We start from the raw sequence: 20,970 nt of genomic DNA on the forward strand, positions 1-20,970 counted from the left end.
GATTGGTCAACGGATGCCAAACCAGAAAAACTGCATGCGCAGAAAACACAAGATCAGTCCTATAAGAATCTGACCTTTTCCGTGGACTGTGCAGTGCCAAAGAAAATAGGCACGAACGCCAGCCACACAATGCAGGTGGTGTACATGGTAAAGCCGATTGGCTTGGCTTCGTTGAAGGTCTCGGGCACACCCCTGCTCTTGACGGCGTAGAAGGTGCAGGTGACCATCAGCACGATGCTGTAGCTCAGACAACAGATGAGTGACAGGTCAGACATGTCGCACTTCAGGATGCCACGTGCCAGCTCTGGATTGGGAGGCCGCAGTTCTTCGTAGTCCACGATGATGTGCGGGGGCACCACACCGAACCAGACAAAAACACCCATGACCTGCAGAGACAGAATGAAGAGATTTTTATTAATGCTGCAGTAGAGAGAGGAACAGATTGGATTGCTGCTGTTAGATTGATGGAGAGTAAAGTGCGAGAGAAGCTGTGTTTAAGATCTTCTCCAGGCACGACTTTGTACAAGATTACCGGTTCAAACAGGCCACCTTTCAGCTCGATTGCTCTTAATGATAGGTTTTAAAGTGCTTTTTTGAGAAAACAAAAGAAACTATTACATCCGCCTGTTGCTTTATAATGTAGCAAAGTGTAGGGTCATCGGGTGAAAGCAGCTGTTTAACAGTGGCGTTGGGTGGACATCTGAAATAAAAATGACATGAAAAGTAACATGTTTCATGTTTTTCATGTTCATTAAAGTCCCCGTGAACCGGAAGTTGCGATCGTTTTTACTTCCGTATTCCGACACATTTCCGAGTGAAAAGGAATTTCAAAGGAGAAAATTAGTGGGCGTGTCTTGCGTTTTTCCCTGCGAATTGATTGGATGTGTAAAAACAGAATAAACATTTTTTTGAAACGAAACTGGCAGCAGACTGACAGTTGGAGGGGAGGGGTTAACAGATGCTCCGCCCAAGCCGTCTAGTTTACGTCATTTGAGATGGATAGTCATTTCAGGGCGGAAGTGCATTTTCAGATTTTAACTGAAGATTATGAGGGTACATGAATTTTACCATTACTATAGTGTCATTTATTTGGTTTATACTGTGTTTATATTAACATACCATTTATTAAAAAACATGTCACATAAAAGTTGTATTTATCAACATTTATTTTTTACAATGCTTCAAACAAAAATTGCAACAATGCCAAACTGAATTGCATATTTTGTATAGCTTTTGAAAAACAAATATAGTCGAATTGTTTTTGGCAAAAATAGTAAACACCACGTCATGAAGACAGTGAAAAAGTTTTCACTGAAACGGTTTTGCCAAACCAAAAAAAAAGCTTGTCAGATTCTTTGCAGCTGTAGCGTTTCAGATATGATCCCAAAAGCCTGTGTGCCAAATCTTTAATCAAAAATTTCAACATTTTCCTCAATTTTTTTCAAGGGCAAATTATTCAAGCTATGTTGTTTACTTTTCTCTGAGCAATAAAAGGTTACTTTTGGTTCGCTGATCTCATTGCATAAAGAAAAACTTGCAATAACACCATGTATTTTACTACCATTTATCGACTATATTTGATTTATTCATCTATTATTACTAATATTATTATTCATAATGCATGTAAAGCTGCGAAATGAAGTTGTGAAAATTTTTTGAATGAAATGAAACTGTTGGACATTATTACTTTAAATTAGTGCGTTATACTTTTTATTCGATTTAAGGCAGTATTTGTTTTTTTCTTTTTATTACTTGATTGCCTCCCACTTGTTTTGCAGAGGCACTAGCTCGGTTCAATCTTCAGCAAAAATGTCTCAAATGAAACATCATCCAAGGCACCTCTTCACAAGAATCTCATAAAACAGCGTGACTCATCCCCATCAGGTAAGGTGTGAAACTTTCTGCTAAACTTCTGCGGCTGGGAGGAGAAGAGAACAGCAGCCGGGCGGCCGGTGTGTTGCCGCTGAGACAGATGTTGCTGTCAAGAAGCTCGGTGGAGTTCCGCTCTCCACTCCGCAACTGTGACGCATCTGCCAGCGAGGGCTGGAGGAGGTGCTGGAGGAGAAACGTCCCGCTGTCAATCATTCTCGCCCTGACGTCCCGTTAATGTCGCCTCCCCCGCGCGCCGTTCCCAGTGAGTCATGTGCATAATTTTGGGGCTAAACTACAAAAGCTTTCCAAATATTCCATTGAGTGAGTTTAAATCAGGCGGTGTTTATCGGGGCCTTTGTGTCACCCACAAACATTTTTAGCCATTACTGATGCTGAACGTGTCGCTTTTGCACATTTAGCGTGGCTGGCGGGTTTGCTGGCACAGGCGAAATGAAGCCAAACACTCAACATGATGATGTGTTCAGGCAGCTTATCAGCATCTGCAGAGTCCAAACAGAACAGAATCGGCCTGTCTGGACGCTGTGGTTGACAAAACCTCGAAATTAATCCACAGTAACATGTTCAGAGTGGATTCACGTTATTGTAGCTTTAGTTCATATAACCAGATATTGCCTACAAACCTGCGTGGTTAAACATATCGTTTGAGTTTATACGAGGTCTCTGTCGAGGTCTTCTAGTTAAATAGGAATGGCTGGCCTTGTGGAAGCTACCGCAGCAGTTTTTAAATAGTCTTTAAAGGTAATGAATTTCATGGATCAAGATGCAATTTTATGATGTGGTAGTATGGCCCAACACTATACTGTCTTAGTCCATATGCCAGCAAAAGGAGTTAATGTGAAGGATGAGTACTAAAACGATAGGGTGCAAAAGGTGGATTTTCTGAAATAATCTTTAAAAACTGGACTGAAACGATACATTTTATAAAATGTCTTAATAAAAAGTAACTTCTAATACTTATACCTCAAATTGTGCCAATCCATTCATATTTAACCATTTTTTTCTAAACTGTCAAATGCAGTAGTGGCAAAATGTGATTCAATGTTTTTTACTTTTAATTGCTATTCAGGTTTGATTAAACCGTCAAAATACGAGTATATATTACAAAGTTTTTTATTTGAGAAGTATTTGGCAAAAAGGCAAACAACAGTGTAGAAGTGAATATGGGTTTTATCTAATATACATAATATGCATTAAAATTGACCAGTTATTAAAGGTACAGTTCACCAAAAAATAAAATTGTCAATAGCGGCCAAGAACTGTTTGTTTGGTTGCAAGCATTCTTCCAAATATCTTTCTCTGTGTTCATAAAAAAAAGAAATTTATACAGTTTTCAAACAACTTGAGGGTGAGTTGTTTTTTTTGGGTGAACTGTTCCTTTAAGACGTCCTAATTCTAATGTCACATACTATTTTCAAGCATACTACGTGAAATAGGATGCAGCCTGCAAGAAGCAAAACGATGAAATTATCCTAAAAAAAACTGCCACACATTCTCTCACCTGCACTGAGATCAGTACAAAGGTAATCACAAGTTGCGAAGTGGGGCTGATGAATTTTGGCGGCGTGACAGACTTTTTGCCCTGCTCGAAGATGCGATAGATGCGATTGGTCTTGGTGAGCATCGCGGAGTACGTAATGGACATGCCCAGACCCAGCAGCATCCTGCGGAAAGCACACACCACAGTCTCGGGCTCCGCGATCATGAGGAACGTGATGAAGTAGATGAGGAAGATTCCCGTCAGGAGCACGTAGCTGAGCTCGCGTCCCGCGGCTCTCACGATAGGCGTGTCGTTGAAGCGGATGAAGGTGATGATGATGAACAGCGTGGCCAGGATGCCCAGAATGGCCAGGAATAGAGGGATGATGGCCCAGGCCGAATGCCACTCTAGTTTGATGATGGGGGTGGGCCGGCACGCAGTGCGATTGGGGGTCGGGCGCATGTCGAAGGGACACATTTCGCAGTTCAACTCGTCGGCTTGGTACTGATAGCCATCGCAGAGTTCACAGTGCCAGCAGCAGGGCACTCCCTTCACCATCTTCTTCCTCTCGCCGGAACGACATGGAAAACTGCACACGGAATCCGGGATCTGACGGGATCCATCGCCCCACTGCATGTCCTCCACCTGAAAACAAGAACGACATATAAAAACAATGACATGAGTAGATGAATAACCAATCCTTACATTTTATTTCAAATTTATGGGTCAGGTTAATGGGACATTTGATTAGTGACCTAGAATAGAATCTTAAATATTTGTAAGTATTTTTCATACGATTCATTCATTTTATACACCTCATCTTAGAATCTTTAAAGACGTTCAAAATATTATTCATTTTATGATTCAAGGTTTAAAAAGAAACCTAAACCCATATTTTCATTTTCATGAAACGCGCTATTCGATAGAAGTAAATTTACATCGAGTCGCAGGTTGTTGGTCCATTGGCCGATGACTCTGTATCCTGGATTGGTGGTGTTGGTCATCTGGTACTGAAAGATGTCGTAACGTCCAGGAGCATCACCGTTTTCATTAAACAGAACCGCTGTTCCGGCACTACCTGACAACCCCAAAACAAACCGGAATTAATGAAATAATCAAATCGTTTCTCCTATCACTGTTTGATATCTCAAATTTGTGTCTGAACAGTTGCAGACAAAGCAGGGAAAAAAGACAAACAAACACTAAGAGAAATAACACACTTCACCGTTAAAGAGATACTGTCAAGATGCTATATGTATAAAAAGAACAGAAGATGAAAGAACTAGTGAAGAACGTGATATCCTGCGTGACCACAGCCAGAGATATCATGAGGGGACGTCAAGTGCTAGAAACCCTGATCACCTCCTCTTCCTATCACTCCTTCTCCACAGAGACTCCCGAACATCTTCACTTCGCTCTAAAACCATCTGTCGTATAGACGCTCCATTCATGCATACTTTATCCTGCTGAATATTACATGTGGTGATATCTGTTTTAGTCCGTAATAGGATTTTGAAGGAATCAAAAAATAACTAACATACGGGAATCATTTATTCACTCGTTTTTCATCTCAAACCTGTATGAGGTGGGTTCATTCATGCATAATGACTCAAAACACATGTTTTTAAAAAGCATAATAAAAGTAGTCTATACCAGGGGTTTTCAAACTGGGGTCCGGGGACCCCCAGAAGGCCTCCAGAATGTTCTAAGGGACCCCCAAAATCAAATCACATTAAAACCCGATGACCTGCTTCAGTAAGCCCTTGAGACCTAAAAGAAATAATTTTTTTCTTGTTTGGACTTCCGGTGTATAAAAGGAAGAAACTTCATTTGAAACTCTGGGGACATTATTTTCATCTTTTGTCATTTTTTTGCTTCACAATAATGCATATTGCTTGTTCAAATGGTTCCCTCCAGGCAAACACTCAACGAAATGGTTTCAGAATGACAGTGGAAGTGCGACTGCTGATGGGAATTCCTTCGTGGAACGCTTCAAAACATCAGAGCAAACAGATATATTTGAAATCTCCGAAAAACGATATTAAACAACAAGAAAAATATGCATGTACAGTCAACATTAGCCGGGACTTGATTTGAGCTACAGAAACATCCATGTGAATATGTACATTATATAAAACACTCTTCTTTACCTAGGCTACCTCAAACAAAAACATCTCTACAGGTGATCTTCAGTTTGATGCCAATGTTTATGCCAGTGAGTTTCTGACACGATGTGATGTTGACTCACCGTTGAAGTTTACTGAGCGGATGTAGCTGAGCAGCATGCGTCCCTCCACTGGATCCATCTTATCGCACACGCCCGTAGCTCCCGGGCACAAATCCTGGTGCATGTTGTGCAAGGCATGAGCCATGGCATACACTGCATCAATTACAAACTGGACCTTCCCTTCCTGCTCGTAATGGGAATCACGACTGATGCGTTCCTCGCCTGAAAGGGAGAGATTAAAATGCGAAGGTTTATCGAGATAAAAACCTGCATATTAACAATTTGATGCCATGGGTTCACCCTGCAAACTCTGATGGGACTAGCTTTAGACTAAAATGAGGTCTGTGGATGACATTAAGAAATCTTAAAGCCCCAGTGAAATCAAGTTTTTTTCCTTTTATCAAAAATAAGTTAGCCTTAAGGACGTCAATAAAATGATATGCTCCTACGCGCTGACAAAATTCCCATTTGACTCTCGTCCAATCAAATCCACTTTAGAATCCGAAGAGCCCCGCCCCCTTCACTATGAGAGCTGCGGAAGTGGCGCCTCGTATCAGCCACTTGTTCGCACGTTTATTATGTCCTACATGACACTAGATGGGAGATGGGGGATGATCCAGACAGTGTAAACATTAACATTAACGTCTTAATTTCGCATTAGTGTCACGCGAGCGGTTGCACGCGAGTGTCCTCCGGTTCAGAGACACGATAGCACAGAGCTGATCATATGCGCCGATCAAACACGCAAATCCGCAGAGAAGGTATCTGATCTATCGTTTCAAGTCTACACAGAATATTGAATATTAAGGCTCTATGGAAGAGATCGGACATCACAGCCTTGATGAGTAAAGGAGAAGAAAAACGCCAGTGTCACTCACCAACGTAAATAACAAGCTTCAAATGACACATCACTGGTATCACTGATCTTCCTATTCTTTTCAATGGACGTTTACACCACTGGCTTTCACGCTGTTAAATGCAGCATTGCCAGGCAGACTGTGTGCCGTAAACGAAACGCTATTGGTTATTTCAAAAGGGGGCGGGGGCGGGGTCACTCGATATGTCGCATACTCTCAGCATTTTTCAGTTGAGATTACGTCCACACATCAAACAATGCTGCACGTTCCAAGGCGTTTCACTGGGACTTTAAAGAAGGCTTTTTTCATTTGACTCAAAACACGTTGTAGTCTTTAAAAAGTGTAGCTTAAGAATTCACATTTCCTCTTGGACTGCATGTAATTCACATTCCTCTCACCTGTGCATTTCTTCTTCTCTGGGTCGATCTTGATACCGGGACGTGTCAGTTTGCACCTGAAATCGTCTTCCCAGAATTCAGCGAACCAGATATTTCTGCGGTTGTTCTCCAGGGATCGAGAGGCGAAGTACTGGTCAAATCCTGAATGAAAAGTGATTAGAAAGGCATTTATATTTACAGAATATATTTATATGCATGTCCTGTTTTATTGTTGTTTTTTACACAAAAATGTTCAGCGAGTCAGAATAGAATAAGTAGATACACATGGTCTTTAGGACACCGAATGAATTTCAAACCTTCAACAGATGCTCTTTTGGGCAGAATGGTGACGGCACCCTCTGCAACCTCCTCCTGGTCCAGGATTGGAGAGCTCTTTGCCCCCCAGCTGTCTGATCCCACAAACTTAAAGTGACCGGTCAAATTTGACTTTTTTGCTGCCTCCAGAACCTGCCTGGACAAATAATAACAAAATGACGCTTAAAGCAAAGTCACAATACAGCAGTTCACCCCAGAGGAAAATGCTCAGATGTTGCTCTTTCGTGGTTTAGGAAATTTGAACGAGTTTTCAGTTGTGTTTCATTTAAGTATCAAATTAGTCTCAAATGTTTTTCCTAAAATTGCCTACAAGAATGAAGAACAAATGAGACAATTTTTCAAACACATGAGGTGCAAAATGAATGTAGATTGTAGAGGTAAAATAATCTGGATTTGGGTAAAGTTCATTTTGAGATCTTCAACAATATTGACTAAATCGAAATTGATGTATGTAGTATTTTTCTTTCTTATGGGGTGTTAAAGTGGGACAAATCATACATTTTTCAAGGTCTTCTGAAATAAAGTTCAATGTGTGCTGATTTTCATAAAGATGTTCACGTGTTATTTACATATCAACACCCGTTCAGTATTTAGCAACTTGGCTTGATCTACGACAGTGTGCATCACACCAGATCAGAATTACAATTTATGTAGTCGGCCAATCGTAAGTTTTGCTAACACAATATATCAAAATGTTTTAGTTAGAGTGACGTTTAACTAAGTTTAATGAATAAGTCACTCAGTTATGCGTTTGATTTCAGCCACCGAAATCAGTGCTGACAGTTCACGCGGTGCGGGCGACAGCTCGTGTTCACAGGACCGCTTTAATGAGGGAAACATCATCTGCGCCGACATCGTCTTCATCATGAGCCGTCAATGAGCTTGTCGGCACAAACCTTATGGATTAGAGAGAGTGTGACACCCAAACACAGAGAGGAAACTGTCACTCACGAGAGCGGACGCTGATAGCAAAGTATTGTCTCCACTGCTGGGGCTTTCATGGTACTTCTGAATGAGGTCAAAGATGGATAATGTCAAATCACATAATGAGAAGAAAAATACTGGCGGGTGGGAATGAACTTTCTGCGTCGTTCAACAATCCAATTCGCTATTACAGACACTAAAACAGTTTTTTCAAAAAACAGAATTTTTTCAATGAAAAGAAAACTTTCAATGTTCTACTATGACATCAGACCCTAAAATCCTTCTATTGCTAAGTTAAAGAGCACGGCCATCGTTTCATTTTAGGTTTGTTGGTCAAGAGCCAATTCTATTTACATGCAGACAGCATGTGTGATGCACTGCACATCAAAAGACAAGCATCCCATATTGTTTTATCGGTACATCAAAGGCTGTTTCCTCTAATCACGTTCATTCTGAACACAGATGCCTGCTCTCCGTTCACCGGGCGCACTTTGCATTTTGCGGTGCCGTATTTTGCATTTGATCTATTCTTGTGTAAAATCACCCCTAAATATTGGAAGAAATAAAAGTGAGGTCAATCATATCAAATAATCCACATGCGCTCCCGCTGCCAACGAACCGTTATCAAATCTGTGACATCAGTCTGTTTACGCCACAGACACAGATGGAACGGACCAACACATGAACAGAGTGTTCCAGACACAAAAAAAACTACGAACAAGGAATAGATATAATCAAATGCAGCTGCTACAAAACAAATTCTCCAGACATTTCATATAAAAATGCAACACTGCTTATGAACATATAGAGCTCAATGATACTAATAGCAATATTCCAGATTAAATATAATTTAAAGGACATTTTTCTCTTATTTCGTGTTAAAATGCACAGACAATTGTAAATGTAAACATTTGGGTTTTATTTGTGCTACCGTTTAAATTGTCATTTTTAGATCAAAAAGCTTAAATGCACTCCTTATTTCAATTGTATTTAACCCGGAACATTCCTACAAGACTTTGGTGATCAAACGTACTTATATTCATCACTTACTTGATGTCATCCTCATGGGCGAAAATGATGACACCGCGGGCATTGGGGGTCTCCATTAATCTCCTAATGATCTTGTCAAACTCTCCGGGTTTGGGCTCTCGTGGGATCTTCAAAGACTGGGCGATGCACAGACCTCCTTTGTCAGAGAGACAGAGACGGACATGGATTCTGAAATATTTCTCTCTCCAAATGTGCCTCGCTTTCTATTTATATTAATGACCGCCATGAATTTTTGGCAGCAGATGGGTATAAATGCATGCAGCTGTCCTAGTCCTGTTCCTCTCTGAAACTTTTTGAGAGATAACATATTAATGGGATGTCTAATCTGGCACTATATAATTATACTACTTTGCGCTTGATTTTTCATCAGCCTGCTTTACATCTGAAGCACGTCAGAATTGAAAGTTTGCTGACTGTACCTGCCTCTCGAGAGATCTGAACGAAGGCATCAACTCCGCTTTCGCCATAGTTCCCCTCTGATGCTAAAGTGGACACGTAGTTCCAGCCCAGCGCCTTCACGATGTCAACCATAGTTTGGGCCTGGTAAGAGTCTGGCGGTACCACCCGTGAGAAGAAGTCGTAGCGGTTATTGTCGCTTAGTTCAGGAGCTGTGGAGGCATAACTGATCTGGGGGATCTAGAAGGCAAAGAGAAGAGATTTGGATATTATCATAAACATTATATTTGATGCTTGTGTCCCGAACATGTCTGTAAACGAGCAACTTCACCAAAAAGGACATACTGCTCAACCAGCTTCAGTCGGAAAAAGTCATATTGGTCAGCTAGGTTCACCATAAAGACCATACTGGTCAACCAGCCTCGACAGAAGATAATACTGGTCAAACAGCATTAACAGAAAGTCTATACTCGTCAAGCAGCTTTACCGGAAAGTCTAAACCGGTTAACCAGCTTCACCAGAAAGCCCATACCGGTCAACTAGCTTTAGCACAAAGACAATACAGGTCAACTAGTGTTACCAAAAAGACTATACTGGTCAACCAGATTCACTAGAATGACCATACTGGTCAACTAGCTTTACCAGAAAGTCCATACTGGTCAACCACCTTTACAAGAAAGACCATACTGGTCAACAAGCTTCACCAGAAAGACCACACTGCTCAATGGCTTCACCAGAATGACCATACTGGTCAACCAGCTTCACCAAAATGACCATACTTGTCAACCAGCTTCAACAGAAAAGCCATACTGGTCAGCCAGCTTCAACAGAAAGGCCATACTGGTCAACCAGCTTCACCAAAATGACCATAACTGTACTTGTCAACCAGCTTCACTATAAAAACCATACTGGTCAACAAGCCTCACCAGCAAAACCAGTGAACAGAAAGTCACTGGTCTAGATAACCATGTTAATGCTATAATGTGTTATAAGCACACTTGCCCTCACATATGCCTCGCCAAATGACTGATAAACCTAGATTTATAATGCTCTTTTTAGCAGAAAACTGGAGCAGCGATTGCTGTGCACAGAAGCTATAAGGTCTTGGCATGTGGCTGAGCTGCAGGAGCAGATTTACAACAGGTAGATGGATGAATGAACACACCATTTGACAGATTATCTGTGAGGATTAGAGGGGTTTTAGGTAAATTAAGTTAGGCAGAGAAGCAGATACAGCGGGGACTAGGGTGGGGGTTTCTCAGCCATTGATTTACCGCTGTGTTACTCACAACCCTCACAAATGAGACTTTAACTCAATGTTAAATCCGGCACATTTCAGGTGTCACACGCAATACAGGTCAAGGAGCTGGAGTAGGTGTGTTAAATAAGTGACCATTACAAAAAAGAGCCTTGCAGTTGCTGTATCAAATAGTAATGCCAACATACTTTGAAAACTTTGATACCCTGTCCTCAATCTATTTCTTGTCTATAAATAAAACATGTCTAAAAGGCAAAACAAGTCAGATTCTGCCCTAACAAAACTGCTACTTTAAAAGTAATAGTGTAAATTACTCCACCCCCCTTTGGGGGAACACTTTGATTCCCCAGCTGGATGGGATGCAGGTTCAGACAAACAGAGGTATTTAACATTCTGCACTTGTTTGTGCACATCAGGATTCTGTTATGGGAATATATTCACTGCCACCCTACAGAGACTCTATGATCCAAATCCAATCTTTTAATCACAGTAATGGGTCCAGCCTCCCCCTGATCTGTGCCTGTGTGTTTAGCCCATGCATGTAGTATGTGTGTGTTTATGTGCCAATGCTTACGTGTCTTATCATACCATTCAGTGGGTAACAGGAAAATATACATATTAGATATCCTTCATTTTCTAATGGATTCTTCAGAAATACGTTTAATGGAACGCAAATAGAAAGCTTTGATTGAGCCTGTTCCTTAAATGTTACTCATGAAAATAAAACCCCAGCCACCTGTCTCTTCTTGAGTGACTATACAATGGCCATACTAGTCAACCAGCTGCACCAGAAAGACCATCCTGGTCAACTAGCTTTACTAGAATAACCACACTAGTCAACCAGCTTCACCGGAGAGACCATACTGGTCAACCAGCTTCACCGGAGAGACCATACTGGTCAACCAGCTTCACCAGAGAGACCATACTGGTCAAAGAGCTTTACTTGAATAACCACCCTAGTCAACCAGCTTCACCGGAAAGACCATACTGGTCAACCAGCTTCACCAGAAAGACCATACTTGTCAACTAGCTTTACCAGAAAGACCATACTGGTCAACCAGCTTCACCAGAAAGACCATACTGGTCAACCAGCTTCACCAGATAGACCATACTTGTCAACTAGCTTCACCAGAAAGACCATACTGGTCAAATAGCTTTACTTGAACAACCACCCTAGTCCACCAGCTTCACCGGAAAGACCATCCTGGTCAAATAGCTTTACTTGAATAACCACCCTAGTCCACCAGCTTCACCGGAAAGTCCATACTGGTCAAGTAGAATCACCAGAAAGACCTTATTGGTCGAGAATAAATCCCGATCAAAAATCATCTTGCCAGGACAAGACAAATATGCAAGCAAAAGTCAAAGATTTAAATATAAACTCAAACGTTTCTCATCAATTCCTTCTAATGTTAATATATCTGAAATACTACTAATCTGATAATTAAATCATACGATTTCTTTAAGATTTTAGGAGAAACTATTGAGACATTAAAGCCAGAGACTATGGCCAGAAAAAAACCTTTTTAAATGTATACCAAAGTCAAAACATTTAGATATGACCTCAAATATTTCTTTTCAAATTCCTCCAAGATCAAATTATGCTCTTACACCGTATCTACACCCGATGCGACCAGTGTGGACAAAATGTAAAATTATAATGGGTTCTAATGCATTCTATTGTCTTTTATCAAGTTTCGTTGTGCTGCGTCCAGTGTATGTATGCTGTTATATCTAACTGTAAGTCAACAATTTTTCTTCTCAGAAATATATTTGATAGGAAATGTTATTAAAAAAAACTTGAAACTTTAATTCAACACAGCTGGAATAAGTAACTTATCTCCAATAAGTCTCCTGAGCTCTGAACGAGCAACCTTTGAGCAATAAAACGTTCCTTTGGGAGTTCATCCTCTGTCCTTTGTCTTCACCAATTAATCCACCCTGATGTAATTATAGGTTTTCTTCAAATGACCCGAGAGCAGTTCAAATGAAGTTTGAGTCGACTAAATCCCACACGCGCTCCTTGCCAAAGGCGTGTTTCTGAATCATTGGTTAAAGCCCACAGCTACGGTTTTGTTGATTAATTAGACACAGCAGTTAATGAGAAGCTTTGAGCCAAGACTGAGGCTCCCCAGACAAACATTTGATAAAAACATTTCTCAACATGCTTATCAAAAACAAGTTTTTAAACATATTAATCTTAAACCAAAAGCTAGAGAAATGTACAATATTTGTTATGAAATATTCACATTCATTATTTAAACTCTTGGTTCAGGCATTTAGCTAATTAACGGCTCTTAAAAATATTTAATACTCCAAAATGTGATTACGTAACCTTATGAAGTAAAAGAGGAAAACAATTTCCATATGAAGAATGATCTAAACTATATAGGCACCAAACAGAGACAACAGCCCTAAATGCACAGCAACACCTTAGCAACCACCCACAACTCACAACTGCATAACAACATGCACAAAAGGTGGGGGTAGTATGAATACATTTCGGACATACTGCATCCGCCATGTTTTATTGTCATGTGACCCGTATGTTCTCTGACCTATGATGTATTAACAACAACCTGTGCGTTGGCGTTAATAAAAACTTAATTTAGTCACGTGAAATTCATTTATGGGTACTTACATTTGAAAACGGACAGTTTTCCGCTATTTTTATTATTTTTTAATTTTGAAATTTGACCGTTGCTTAGCTCCCGTGCCATCACGGAGAAGTGTCCATCCGATCCACACTCACAAATCTCGGCGGAAACAGTACAGTAGACCTTCCGGGTATTTCTCGCCTACTGTTTTGTGCATACTGAGTTTTCGGACATACTTTTCATGACTCATACTGATTCTCGCCTACTATATAGTATGAAAGTAGGCGATTTCAGACACAAGGACTGAGAAAACATTAGTAACCACAAGCAACTGTATAGCAACATATAGACCACTTTGCAAGATGCAAACACTGCTAAGTAACATGCAAAAAAACATCACTTCCTATAACACCATAGCTGGCAAGTCACTAAAAAATAATTCAAACTTATGGTTAATGACAACCTAACCTAATCCTCAAAGGTCATCTCATAATTTGCAGTGTTTGTTATGATGTGTTAATGATGTCTGTTTGTCTCCTGGGCAGACCTTGTATTTAAGGTCTTGTCCTAACAGTTCTTTAGTTTTTTACATCTCTAGGGTACATGTGTCCCTAAGTAGTGTGACTAAGTACAGACTGCTCCCCTCTCTCTCTGTCTCAGGATAGAGAGAGGCAGAATAAATGAAACAGATTTACCATAAATTTCCCAAATCAAACATGCATACGCCGAGCTTTTTGAGCAACTACTTTCCGCTGCCATGAAATGAAGTTAATTTTTAAGTATTTGCTAAAAGAACATTTCAGGTTACCAAAGTGAAGCTCTTTCTCCAGTCTGTGCTGTGCTGTCTATCATAAAACATGAAACAAATACAATGATTTTTTATTGTTGTTCTAAACCTGATTTTTGCTTTTACACATTAAAAGAAGTGTTTGTCTGTTATACCTGACAGCATTGGATGCTTTGATAAAACAACTTTAACTGAACCCAGGACATCCGCACATGTTCTTGTGTTTAAGGCATGATGCACAACTAGCAAACAACAAAAGCAAGGAAGATTTCAAGCAAATCATTTTTCCAGCAAGTAGGAAAGACCAACGCACTTTACACAGGGAAGTGAAAATTGTACAGCCGACAGCCAGATAATGCAGTGTCTCAACTCATAATAATAGCAAGTGACACAGGAAAGTTCGCACAAAAGCGTTCCCTCAAGATCAACAATAAATAGCCACGGTTTTCTCACTGCTATACAGACATCCGAGCACTTACTGACCATTTACCTCCAAATAACGCCAATTAGAGGAAACTCGGACCACAAAAGATGCCTGTGGAAATTGGGTTTCTAGAAAACGACTAATATGATGATTATTTATTCACAAAGAAAACTGTAGAAATCTTAATCAAAACATAATCCCACATTGACCATCTTTAAAATGACTAATTTGCAGACGGCCACCTCACAAAGAGATTCTGCTCTTCAGACTGTCAAACATTCGTCACGGTGATTTGAAAAGGCGCTAGGCTTTTCTTTCTTTATCACTTTTTGAACGGATGCCAGAAGCTTATTGTACCAAAAGGTCCTGTAATTGTGCAGCTAAGAACAGCTTGATGTGTTTTCTACACCCCGATGGCTCAGGCTGAAGAAGTTTTAGACACCAAATAAAGTATGTGAAGTAAGTGAATGCTAATGGTCACACGGAGTCTCGAATTTACAATTGCAACAAAATGCTAAAATATGTCAGAATGCATTCATAACGCAACCCAAATACGGCACACGTTGCATTTTTGTTTTTTTCATTTTCTCATAAATAAGTTTTCTTATTAAGGCCTTTTGAAGGGATTTTATATTTGGGATTAATGATATAAGCATTTAAGGACAATTTTATTGCCCTCTGAAGTATTGAGGTTTGTTACCAGAAAAGAAAGCAGGACCACAGGTTTACAAAGCACTGGCCGTGCATTTGTGTCTGGTGTATGTTTCCGCCGTAAACTGCGTCGTACTTTACTGTACATGTTTGCTGAAAACACAGAATCTCAAACCACAAGTCCTCCTTTGAAAGAAAAACAAGCAAAAAAACTCCTTAAATAATTTATGTTAGGTTTTAGGACAGACTAAAAAGATGCCTCACAGGGTAGTCTGGGTGTTCACGGAAAAATTGTGTAATATTAATGCTGCCCAGATTTCTGTGCCGCCAGTCCTATCCACCACGTTTCCTCAATCTGTTCGGATAATTAGAGGATCAGAGAAATATACTTCGGGCTGTACATAAAAAAACCACTTGTGTCGATGTCAAATGGACATCCGTCTCACATACTGCAACATTCACTGTCCTTTATTCACATCTGATCCCTTTGGTGAGAGACAATCAACCCCATTCTACAAACATCTCAGTCTGCCTTAGAAAACCAGGAGTCAAAGATGGATTTTTTTATGCCACATAAAGACAAGATGTTAAAACATTAAGTACCTAGAGCTGTTTCATGAACTAAAGCACTAAGTCTTATCATTAAAAAAACATGCGGTTTGCTACCGGGACCCGTGCAGCCCGAGCGGCCAGAGACTTTCACTATAATACAACTGCGACCTGCTAAACAAGTAAAGTGTTGAATTTTACTGAGTTCACACGGTCTGAGACTTATGTGGTTCTTTCATAACAAGGTCTGCAATGCACATGAGAGTGTGTGGGTCTGAGAATCACATGATAAAGGCATGTGTATAAAGCAGCCTGTTGTCACAGGAATTGTTAACTATTTTACAAGGTTATTTCATAAGATGTGAATCTTATATAATAAATATATATATATATATATATATATATATATAATACAGTAGTTCCGTAAGTATCATCTTTACACACATATGCACATATGCACACACACGCACACATATACAGTATCTCACAGAAGTGAGTACACCCCTCACATTTTAGTAAATATTTTATAATATCTTTTCATGTGACAACACTGAAGAAATGACACTTTGCTACAATGTAAAGTAGTGAGTGTACAGCTTGTATAACACTGTAAATTTGCCGTCCCCTCAAAATAACTCAACACACAGCCATTAATGTCTAAACCGCTGGCAACAAAAGTCCAAATTGGGCCCAAAGTGTCAATATTTTGTGTGGCCACCATTATTTTCCAGCGCTGCTTTAACCCTCTTGGGCATGGAGTTCACCAGAGCTTCACAGGTTGCCACTGGAGTCCTCTTCCACTCCTCCATGACGACATCATGTTAGAGACCTTGCGCTCCTCCACCTTCCGTTTGAGGATGCCCCACAGATGCTCAATAGGGTTCAGGTCTGGAGACATGCTTGGCCAGTCCATCACCTTCACCCTGCAGACCAACTTGATGCAGTGTGCGGCGTATGGTCTGAGCACTGACAGGCTGACCCCCCACCCCTTCAATCTCTGCAGCAATGCTGGCAGCACTCATACGTCTATTTCCCAATGACAACCTCTGGATATGACGCTGAGCATGTGCACTCAACTTCTTTGGTCGACCATGGCGAGGTCTGTTCTGAGTGGAACCTGTCCTGTTAAACCGCTGTATGGTCTTGGCCACCGTGCTGCAGCTCAGTTTCAGGCTCTCGACAATCTTTTTATAGCCTAGGCCAGAGCAACAATTCTTTTTTTCAGATCCTCAGAGAGTTCTTTGCCATGAGGTGCCATGTTGAACTTCCAGTGACCAGTATGAGAGAGTGAGAGCGATAACACCAAATTTAACACACCTGCTCCCCATTCACACCTAAGACCTTGTAACACCTTCAATCACATGACACCGGGGAGGGAAAATGGCTAATTGGGCCCAATTTGGACATTTTCATTTAGGGGTGTACTCACTTTTGTTGCAGCGGTTTAGACATTAATGGCTGTGTGTTGAGTTATTTTGAGGGGACGGCAAATTTACAGTGTTATACAAGCTGTACACTCACTACTTTACATTGTAGCAAAGTGTCATTTCTTCAGTGTTGTCACATGAAAAGATATAATAAAATATTTACTAAAATGTGAGGGGTGTACTCACTTCTGTGAGATACTGTAATATATTACACACACACACAACTAACTAACACAATAAAAACATAACATAATAAAAAACTTGATTTTTTTAACAATTTTAAAAACGGAGTTATCTCTTTTTGGACATAAACTCTTCATACAGTTGAGTATATACATACATATAGCCTAAAAAAAGAAGAGACCATTCCAAATTTTAATTTAAAGGGGTCATATGACACGGCTAAAACCTTACTTCCGTATACATTTGGCCGGTCTTAGTCAACTCATACCACGAACTGACGTGGATTTGTGGGGGTGTGGTTACACGAGGCGTTTCTGGGTGAGCATTCGCTTTTAGACAGAATGCATCTTTTGTTCTCACACTTTCATTTTTGCAATTTTACGTGTCTAATACACGCATGGGCAACTTATAACACACCAAAGACACAGAAAAACACGTACTTCCACCATATGACCCCTTTAATCAGCATTTCTAGATGTATTGTGGTCATTCCAGTCCAGTGTCTGTTGAATTTCAACAAACCTCAGAAGTGATATAAAGTCATCCAACAGCAATGTGAAAGACTGAATGTAGAAATATGATATACTGCTCTCTGATACATTACATCCCAGAGCCTGAAACTATTTAAGGACTATGTGCTCATAGATGTGTGACTTTAAAGTGTGCTTGTCTCAAAGGGAACACTATAAAGTGCTTACTGTATTTTGCCTGTTTCTTACAACTATGCCTTTATATTCAGACAACAATTTAGGAGATCTACTGTAAGAATTCACTGGAGGCAAATGAGACACTGACTCTCCCTGAAACTTTATAAAAAGTACATGCTTTTCCATCACCAGCAAAACACATACATCTTGCAGCGTAGTGGAAGTATGTGAATTAATACACAGCCCAATATACCTTTCCTGACACACAGAAATAAACATGAAGACAACCCTACAACAAAACACAAGGGCCCAGACCCATGGACAGGTGTTTGCTATCAGACACATCAAAGAAATTTCCTGAACTTGTGCTCCCAATCTGTCTCATGATATTTTCATGATATTCTGACACATCAAACAACGTCGTTACGATCCGCCGTGTAAAAATATCTGCGCAATAACAGCCTTTTCGTATGCAAAACATGGGCTAAATGAACGTTTCGAGAGTGTTTGAAACCGTCCCAGGCATATTTAAGCAACACAAAAAAGGACAAATGGAAAGACGTGGCTGTCGAACCTTTGTACATGCTTCACTGAGCAATCTGTAGACTGGAATAATCAGTCTCAGTGGTTCAACGCTCCTCATCATACGAACGCAAAATAGTCCATTTAATGAAGATGCGGGTCCACTGTACCTGCGCTTTTGTTCTGCATCCGCTTCAGACTTTATTCCACACGTGTTTAATTACAGGGTGGACTAGCGACAGCTGTCCCCACAGACAGAGCCCATTGTTTCAAAGCTTCCTATCATTTAACAGCACAATGGGAAAACGTCCTGTGAAATTGAAATGGTTATTGTGTTTTCCAAATGAAATTGAAAAACGCTGTGTATACAGACACCTTAACTTGATCGCTTTTGGCCACATTTAGAAAACCATACGTGGTAGCATCATGGTACACTGATAGAATGAGAGATGAAAATATACATTACATGTACATTAGTGGCCAAAAGTGAAGTCCAACCTTGGAAAACGAACATCTTTGCTCTTCATTCAAATATCGCTTTAGTCCTTCCAAAACCTTGGATGTCCAATGTGACTGTTTTTCTGTACTTTTAAATTTGTTAAATACTGTGTTGTCAAAGTTGACAAGCACTTTTTATTTGTTAGATATTTGCAGAACACAGTGAGAAACATAAAGAGTGATCATTAATAATATATCAGTGTTGGGTAAGTTACTCTCAAAAAGTAATTATGTAATTAGTAACTAGTAATTATTCAATAGTGTAATTTGATTACTGTACAAATTACTCTCTCCAAAAAGTATTTAGTTACTTATTACTAATTACTTTCTATATCCTATATCAACCTTGATTAGTTAAGTGATTGAAGGACAGACATGAAACGGTTCTTTTAAACCATTTAAATAAATAATATTAAACTAAATAAAGTACTCTTATTAACTGACCAAAGTATTACAAATGTGAGAACTATACATTAAAGCACAGATTTTAAAGTTAGACTTTGAATTTTGATGTCAATTCCACTATTGCACACACATATATTACACAAAGTATTTAGTTTAATTACATCAAAAGTAACTAATTAAAGGCGCAGTTCTTGATAATCAGCGGCCACTAGCGTTGTATTATAGTTTTGCAACGAATCTCTGAGTCATTTGCCCACCCCTCCCTTTCGAATTACGATGGTGGCCGCAACAGTAAAAAAAGATGTCATCTACTGAGACAGCGGATAGCAGTGATACAAGGCAACGATGTTTCTTTGCAAAGGTAAGGCAATATATTAACGTAATTAATCATTTAACATGTATTCTATTGCGAAAGTTACTGTTACAATTCTATAATTAGATATATTTCTTGCGTGCTATCTAGTACACGCTGAGAGTAGTGAAGTAACTAAAGTTAGCTAATCGTAAATAGCAACGCTGTTCAAAGCGTTTGATCTGACAGCGACATAGGCAGTTAGGTGTAAGTTAGTAGACGTTTTTCTCCCCCTTTGTAAAGTCAGGAACAACCGGAGTACGTACCGCAGGGACAGAAAAACATTATTATTCGGAGGTTATATGGCCATTTGTATAAAATGCTAACGTTACCGTTTCAACAAAACAGTTGTTTGGTAAACATTGAAAAAGTGGAAACATTGAAAATGTTGAATTATCTTACCAGTCTAGCAGAAAACAGGTAACTTCGGCGTCGCCTTGAAAACATTTGTCTTTCAACAGTGCCTTCCATCTGGTAATAGATACACCGATGTTTATCCTGGATTTCTGCCGCCGTTTGTCTCTAATTCGTCTGGCAGCATCACGTTTGCGCTTCTTTGACGCTCTGTCGGCTCTTGTGCACAATACGCATGGTCCTCCATTTTATCAAAACTTCTAAGACGGAACAATCAATTGCTTCAGCTAGACGAAGACTACTCCTCCTCCTCTCCGTACTACGACTTACTACTTTGTGCGTCGTCAACTCAGTGATGACGCAAGCTGCGTCTAAAAACACACACGAAGACCAACATATACGAAACGCGCTCTGTAGAGCTGTTTGTCCGTTAGAGCTGACTGTACAAAACATGGCTGCGCAACATAACAAATTACATGTAGATAGGCCCGCTCCCTATGTAGATACAACTGGTTTATTCTAAGGTAATAAAAACATAACTTTTCATTACGTAAGGTTTTTATACACATCTAAAGACACAGTTTTGTATGTTATATTGCATTTCTGTTAATAGATCATACAAAACATCCCGCACTGTACCTTTAAATTACAGAAAAAATAAGAGTAATCCCTTACTTTACTTTTTCAAGGGAAAGTAATTAAATTAAAGTAACTAATTACTTAGTAACTAGTTACACCCAACACTACTAATAATAATGATTTGTTGTAAAAAAAATCTA

At 39.8% G+C, this 20,970-nt stretch overlaps 1 protein-coding gene across 2 annotated transcripts in view; it reads right to left on the reverse strand.

The window, feature by feature from the left end:
* grm6a (glutamate receptor, metabotropic 6a) overlaps positions 1-20,970 on the reverse strand; it is a 38,454-nt gene that overhangs the window by 5,516 nt on the left and 11,968 nt on the right. The window contains exons 3-10 of one of the 2 annotated variants that reach the window (XM_057357303.1): positions 9,561-9,777; positions 9,142-9,274; positions 7,149-7,303; positions 6,853-6,993; positions 5,619-5,819; positions 4,309-4,448; positions 3,392-4,015; positions 75-386 (exon numbers count right to left, since the gene is read on the reverse strand). In XM_057357303.1, the coding sequence (XP_057213286.1) occupies positions 75-386; positions 3,392-4,015; positions 4,309-4,448; positions 5,619-5,819; positions 6,853-6,993; positions 7,149-7,303; positions 9,142-9,274; positions 9,561-9,777 (1,923 nt within the window). Of the gene's footprint in view, positions 1-74; positions 387-3,391; positions 4,016-4,308; positions 4,449-5,618; positions 5,820-6,852; positions 6,994-7,148; positions 7,304-9,141; positions 9,278-9,560; positions 9,778-20,970 lie in introns of both variants that reach the window. The other variant, XM_057357302.1, reaches the window with a different exon arrangement.

This window comes from Triplophysa rosa, linkage group LG17 (assembly GCF_024868665.1).
Source record: "Triplophysa rosa linkage group LG17, Trosa_1v2, whole genome shotgun sequence".
In the NCBI taxonomy this organism is placed as follows: Eukaryota; Metazoa; Chordata; class Actinopteri; order Cypriniformes; family Nemacheilidae; genus Triplophysa; species Triplophysa rosa.